The sequence below is a fragment of the Cyprinodon variegatus genome, unplaced genomic scaffold (genome assembly GCF_000732505.1).
Source record: "Cyprinodon variegatus isolate N-32 unplaced genomic scaffold, C_variegatus-1.0 Scaffold1884, whole genome shotgun sequence".
NCBI lineage: Eukaryota > Metazoa > Chordata > Actinopteri > Cyprinodontiformes > Cyprinodontidae > Cyprinodon > Cyprinodon variegatus.
This window is the reverse complement of record NW_015152337.1, coordinates 45,141-51,946: the sequence shown is the minus strand read 5'-3', so window position 1 is coordinate 51,946 and position 6,806 is coordinate 45,141. Positions and strand designations below refer to the sequence as shown.

Sequence of the window (6,806 nt, the reverse complement as noted above, 5' to 3'; positions counted from 1 at the left end):
TAAATGAAGTTATTTAATGATGACATCATTAAAACAGTTTTTACCCTTAAAGAGAACAGATATTAGCCTGAAGATGCTTTGCTAACATGACTTTCCCTGAGAAGTAGCCAATCACAGGCAGGTTACTTTCTCTGATTGTTTCCTCCCTCTAAATGACAAACAGTCTATGAACACAGAAGGTGGTGGACTAAATACTCAATGATTGATACTCATTAAACTTTTACTCAAATACAAGTAAAAGTTAACTGAGATTGAAGTACTCAGTTTTGAAAATACTTGAGTGTTAAAAAATTTAATGTTTTTAGTATCAGTACATCTCTGTATCATTTTGGGAGTAATTTTAAAGAACCTGTAACTTTCAGAAACCAGCTGATGTATTGATGCGTAGAACTACCTGCTATAGATTCTACACCACCTGGAAAGAACTACAACATAAAAATGTCACGCAAAAAAAAGGGCAGTTATTTTGATTATTATTTCCATCCAACCATCTTCTTCTGCTTATCCGGGGTCGGGTTACGGGGGTAGCAGCTTCAGAAAGGAGGCCCAGACCTCCCTCTCCCCAGCCACTTGGGCCAGCTCATCCAGGGAAACCCCAAGGCGCTCCCAGGCCAGCCGAGAAACATAGCCCCCCCAGCGTGTCCTGGGTCTCCTCCTGGGCCTCCTACGGTGGGACGTGCCTGGAACACCTCACCAGGTAGACGTCCAGGAGGCATCCTAACCAGATGCCTGAGCCACCTCAACTGGCTCCTCTCTATGTGGAGGAGCAGCAGCTCTACTCTGAGTCCTCCCTGGATGACTGAGCTTCTCACCCTATCTCTAAGGGAGAACCTGGACAACTACGGAGAAAACTCATTTCGGCCGTTTGTATCCAGGATCTCGTTCTTTCGGTCATGACCCAAAGCTCATGACCATAGATGAGGAGAGGAACGTAGATCGATCGGTAAATCGAGAGCTTTGCTTTTTGGCTCAGCTCTCTCTTCACCACAACAGACCGGTGCAGAGCCCGCTTCCCAGAAGACGCTGCACCAATCCGCCTATCGATCTCCCGCTCCATCTTCCCCTCATTCGTGAACAAGACCCCAAGATTCTTAAACTCCTCTAACCTGACAACAGCCAGATGCATGTCTCGCTCCGCATCTGGCTGTTGTCAGGTTAAAACTCCTCCACTAGGGGCAGTAAATCCTCCCAACCCGGAGAAGGCACTCTACCCTTTCCGGCTCAAGACTGCGGTCTCGGATTTGGAGGCACTGATCCTCATCCCGGCCACTTCACACTCGGCTGCGAACAGCTCTAGTGAGAGCTGCTGATCATGCTTTGATGATTATTTCTTATTTAAAAAAACAAAACAAAAAGAAAACAGTAGTGTCTTGATTCTCCTCATACTTTCACTATGGAATAAAGGTTTAAGGTTGAATCTATTACCACACTCGTGGGAGCTGAGTCGAGAGGCAAAGCTCTCGATTTACCGATCAATCTACAATCCCACCCTCACCTATGGTCATGAGATCTGGGTAAAGACCCAAAGGACAAGATCGCGAACTGAAATGAGTTTCCTTCGCAGGGTGGCTGGGCGCACACTTCGAGATTGGGTGAGGACAAAGGTGTAACTTTGTGATGAAAGTTGGTTGGGACGGCCTACAGTTACTCCACTCGAACGCTTTCATTAGGTTTCTGTATTTTCCAAAAATGAGCTCAAACATATATTTATTGAATGCTTTCCTATTGTTGAGAACACAAGAGAACCATAACACCCTGATATTTATATTTATAGGTAGAGAGATGCCTTTTAGTGTATTACATATATAGGGTCCAAAAACACTCATGTATAAAAAATAATGAATAACAGCCGATTCCGATGCCAATATCGACATATCATGCATCCCTAGAAGTACAATTTAAATTCCATCCATCTATCCAGAAAAATATGGATATGCTGGATTTTAAATATAACATTTTTTTTTTCTTGTAAAGTTTCTGGTAAACTTGGAGATATATTTTATTGCATGTTGCATTTCCCAGTAAATCAGTTTCACCTTTAATCTGCAGCTCTCGCCGCTTCGCTCTGTGCTCTGTTTAAAAAGATTTATGAATCTATTAATCATATAATGATGCCAGAAAAAAAAAATCAAGATATGTAGAAGCTCTGCAGTCTGATTCTGTCTATTCAATAAGAAAACATTTTAACCTGTAACTGGGAGTCATGGTCCTCTAAGAAGCCCAGCTTTTTTTAAGTAGTAAAGAAGTACAAACTGTTTTCTCAAGCTTCTTGCATTATATTACTAACTTGTATAACCTTATAATCTGTTGTTGTTTTTAGCTGAAAAAGCTTAATCATTTAAAATCGGTGTGGAGAGTAGTTTACGTGTGTGTTTTAAATAAAAATATGTGGACTTTTGGCAGAATGAAGTTTTACAGTGACTGATTTCTGATGTTGGCTGCTGTCTCTATATTAAGCATCCAATCAGCTCTGACTGCTGGAAGGTTAGAAGAGTTATTTCTTTGGCAGGTCAAAGATTTACAGCTTCTAACTCGGATCGGTGCATCTCTATTTATGAAGGAAGATCGTTTTTTAGGAGAGTTTCACCTTCCAAGGTCCATTTAATTAAAATCCTCTGCTGAGCAGGAACTTCCTTATGGGTAAACTTGTGCATCTTTATCTTCTTCATGTAAAGTGATTTCTTGTACTTGCTAAATGAATAAAAATAAAACTAAGCTGATCTGTTAAGGTAAAGCAGGTAATGTGTAAAGCCTTTTGTTATGTCTTAAATGCATATATTTCATCTTATAAATAGATTTCTGAAAATGCTGATGCTTTTATAAGATGCGACTCTTTATCATTTGTCAAGCTGCTGGTACAGGTGATAATAGTTGAATAAACTTTTGGCTCTCTAAATGGTATCGGTGCTCTATTTGTTGGTACTCGCCGATACCAACACCACCATTTCAGTGCTGGATCGGGGCCCTGCCCGATACTGGTATCAGCGCAACACTGGAATTTCCACTTTCACACATTGTCCAGATAAATTGTTAGCGGCGCATCACCCCAAGCTCTGTTCGCAACATCGTTTTTATTGGTTCTGCTGTCAGGATGGAACTAATAATGGTTACAACTAAGCCGTTTGTCCATCCATCCGTTTTTTTCCTCTTTATTTGGGGCCGGGTCACAGAGGCAGCAGTCTATGCAAAGATGCCCAGACTACCCGATCCACACACACCTCCTCCAGCTGCTTTGAGAGGACCCCAAGGCAACACCAGGCCAGCTCATAGACAGTCAGTCCAGCATGTCCTGGGCCTTCTATGAGGCCTCCTCCAAATGGGACATGCCTGGAACCCCCCAGAGGGAGGCGACCAGGAGGCATCCAGAACAGATGCTCAAGCCACCTCAGCTGGCTCCTTTCAACGTGGAGGAGCAATGACTCTACTCTGAGCTCCTCCACCGATCTCGAAAGGTGCACTCAGCTACCCTGCAAAGAAAAACTAATTTCAGCCGCTCGTATTCGCGATCTTGACCTTTCGGTCATTACGCAGATCTCATGACCATAGGTGAGGGTGGGAACGTAGATTGATTGATTAGATTGACAACAATCCGATACAGCGATCACATCACTGCTGACGCTCCATCCGTCCCTCACTCGTGAACAAGACCCAGAGATACTTGGACTCCTCCACTTGAGAGAAGGACTTTCCACCGACCTGAAGAGGGGAGTCCACCTTTCTCCGGTGGAGAACTACGGCCTCGGATTTGGTGGTGCTCATCCTCATGCAGGTCCGCCCCACACTCGGCTGCGAACCACTCCAGTGCACGGTGGAGGTCCTGGTTTGATGAAGCCAACAGGACAACATCATCTGCAAACAGCAGATATATCCTGAGGTTCTGAAACCGGACACCCTCCGGTCCCTGGCAGCACCTAGAAATTCTGTCCATAGATATAATGAACAGAACTGGTGACAAAGGGCAGCCCTGGCGGAGCCCAACATGCACCGGGAACCGATGGGTAAATGTCAAAAAATCTTTCTAAATTATTTTTAATTCTTGATATGAGAAACGTAAATCCTATTTATGACCTGGTGACAAGTTTAAGACTTATGAGAGACTGATTTAAGACATTTTATACCAATTAAGGCTTAAGCCTTATTTTTATATTGAAGAATTCAATGCCTTTTAAGACTTTTTAAGGGTCCATGGCAACCCTGCAGATTAAAATTGTAGTCAGACTGACTTATTTAGTTTTACTATGTTTTCATTAAGACACCTGAGCTGCTTTAATAGCTCAGTGTGAAAAACAGCTGATCTTAGGCTGTTCTCTTCATCCAGCCTGTTCCTCTGCTTGGTTTTAATGTGTCAATAATGAAGGTGAACTCAAATGAAAACATACTTTTTGGTTGATAAAAGCTTGTTTAATTCTATTCAATTGGATCCTCACACACACACACACAAAAACAAATAACAGATCCGAGCCCTATATTATGTTAGCATCTAAGCAACCAAATCTTTTCATGTACCACCTGCAATGCACGCGTGGGCCACTAGGGGTATATGTTCCCCATGTAGGGAAAAACTGCTCCAGTTAATGATTGATTACTAAGGCTACATTAACACTGCAGCCTGAAATGACCCAAATCCGATTTTTTTTTGCCCATATGTGATCTTTTCATGTCAGTCTGAAAACACAGATCCGATCGTCTCCAATGCGACTCAGGCCACTAGGCTATGAGGTCCTGAATTCGATACGAATCTGATCTTTTTTAATGCGACTTCTGTCTGAACAGCCAGGTCGCATCCATCCGACCTGAACGTCATTAATACCTGACAGTGGTCACTCTTCTGCTTCTTCCTACACAGAAGTGACAAGAAAAACAACAACAATGGTGGACGATGATGCAGAGCGCAGTATTTATGTTTAACCATCTTGGAAAGATTGAGTTGTTCAGGTTGGGAAAGATCGTTAGATGTTCTCCAGCTCTACTATCCATGTTTACTTTGGTAAACACAGAGCACGCTGGCCTGTGATGTCATTGCGTCCTCTACTCTGCATGCGGGACACTTACGTTGTATGACTGCAGTTCACACAGGAGATCACAAACAAGTTTCATATTTGGAAATGTGAACAGCAACGCAAAAAAAAAATCGGATAAAAAAAAAAAATTCTGAATTGAGCATCAAGGTCGCAGTGTGAACGTAGCCTAAATTAGTTGACGATTATTTCAATAATCGATCGGTCCGATTGCTGCAGCCTTACATCTAACTTCTAGTTGCCGTTTTCTATGATCCTCCCAGCTGGATCCCAGAACAAAAACAACCAGAGAAGTTAAACCCAAGCAGGATGTTTGATTCCTCTGATGGTTCCACTCCATCATCCACTCCATCAAAGTCAGCAGCAGACAGAAGGCATGAAGACGTTTTATTTGAAAGCAATTCGAATTAATTACAACGATAAATGTTCTAATGAGATAACAGGCCTAAGGATGACAGCTTTATCCAAAGGAGTCCACGTTTCCTTTCAGATCGCATAAATTCATTTTGTTTTCAGCGTCTTAAGATTGTTCATATTTTCCCATCTGGTTGGACAGTGGAGCACAAAAAGTCCTGATGAGTCTGTGAGGAGGTGACACATCTAGAGCCGAGCTCCAGCAGCTACGATTTAGCACCTTTGGCTTTCTTATTTCTTGATCCTGTGAATCGGAAACTCTTCAGCGGATTCCTTCCTGGGACGTTTTTCTGCCAGAGACAAAACCAGAAGCTTCAGTTTATTGTTGCAGAAATAAAAACCTGCAGGAAAATGAAATTCAGATGAACTATAGCTTGCTGTCCAGAGCTGTGATAGGAACGTTGCTTCAATAAACTGGCCGTTCAATAATCGCTCTATCAAATTAACTATAGGGATTTAAACAAAATTATATATATATATATATATATATATATATATTCAGTCAGCTGGGTTCGGTTGCTCCGTCCCCTCCCTTTAAAAATGTCCGGGGGAATTTCAAAGTCGTCGACTACAGTGCAGCACGTAGTCGGCGATTTTGAAATTCCCCTGGACATTTTTAGGTATGAAAAGTAGGACATGTCCTGGAAAAAGAGGACGTCTGGTCACTCTACCATATCAACAATTCGATGTTTCAGTGAGTGAGTGCTTGTTGCTGTGATGACACTTTACTCAGCAGCTTCGCTCATTGTAAACCAACCAATCAGAGCACAGCTCATCTAAATATTCATGATCATACCATAAATGGAAGAAAACCTGTCGTTTCATTCTGGGGCTTTTAACCAGGCTTGCATTAGGGCTCATAGAACAGCAAATATGCAATTTTTAGCACCAAATACCCTGTAGAATCATTCTGTGACGCCTTATACCTTTATTATGAAGGCATTTTAGACTAATTATTTTAGTTTTGATTCTATCTCATTTCAAACTTCAATAAAAAGTCTATTTCAGCTCATCATTACAGCTTTCCTTAATAAAAATGGCGTTTCATTTTCATGGTTTGGATGTAAAACTGACCTTGAAGCTGCTTTTCACGACCCCCTCTGCTGCTGGTTTTATCCTCCTCTTTCTTCTCCTGCTGGACAGCGGGTTCACCACGCCTCTCAGCGTCTCTGGAACTGCAGGAAACATGGAAACGACAGTGATGGACACCATCAGGCTGACGGATGAAGCAGAAGCTGTGAGGACGAATCTGTGGCTGTTTAAATCTTTTCAAAGCGGGTTCTACTCTTTAAAGGGTTCTAAAGTGATTTAGAGCGAATATCAAGAGGACAAACAGCACACTTAAAAATGTCCCTGTTTATATAAAATGAAAAA

The 6,806-nt window shown here is 42.2% G+C and overlaps 1 protein-coding gene across 1 annotated transcript in view; it reads right to left on the bottom strand.

Annotated features, from left to right (window-relative positions):
• Positions 1-5,163: 5,163 nt before the first annotated feature.
• The window catches only part of ddx56 (DEAD-box helicase 56), a 15,280-nt gene continuing 13,637 nt past the window's right edge, over positions 5,164-6,806 (bottom strand). The window contains exons 13-14 of the mRNA XM_015404877.1: positions 6,507-6,607; positions 5,164-5,722 (exon numbers count right to left, since the gene is read on the bottom strand). Coding sequence (XP_015260363.1) covers positions 5,639-5,722; positions 6,507-6,607 — 185 coding nt within the window. The 3' untranslated portion in view covers positions 5,164-5,638. The remainder of the gene's footprint in view (positions 5,723-6,506; positions 6,608-6,806) is intronic.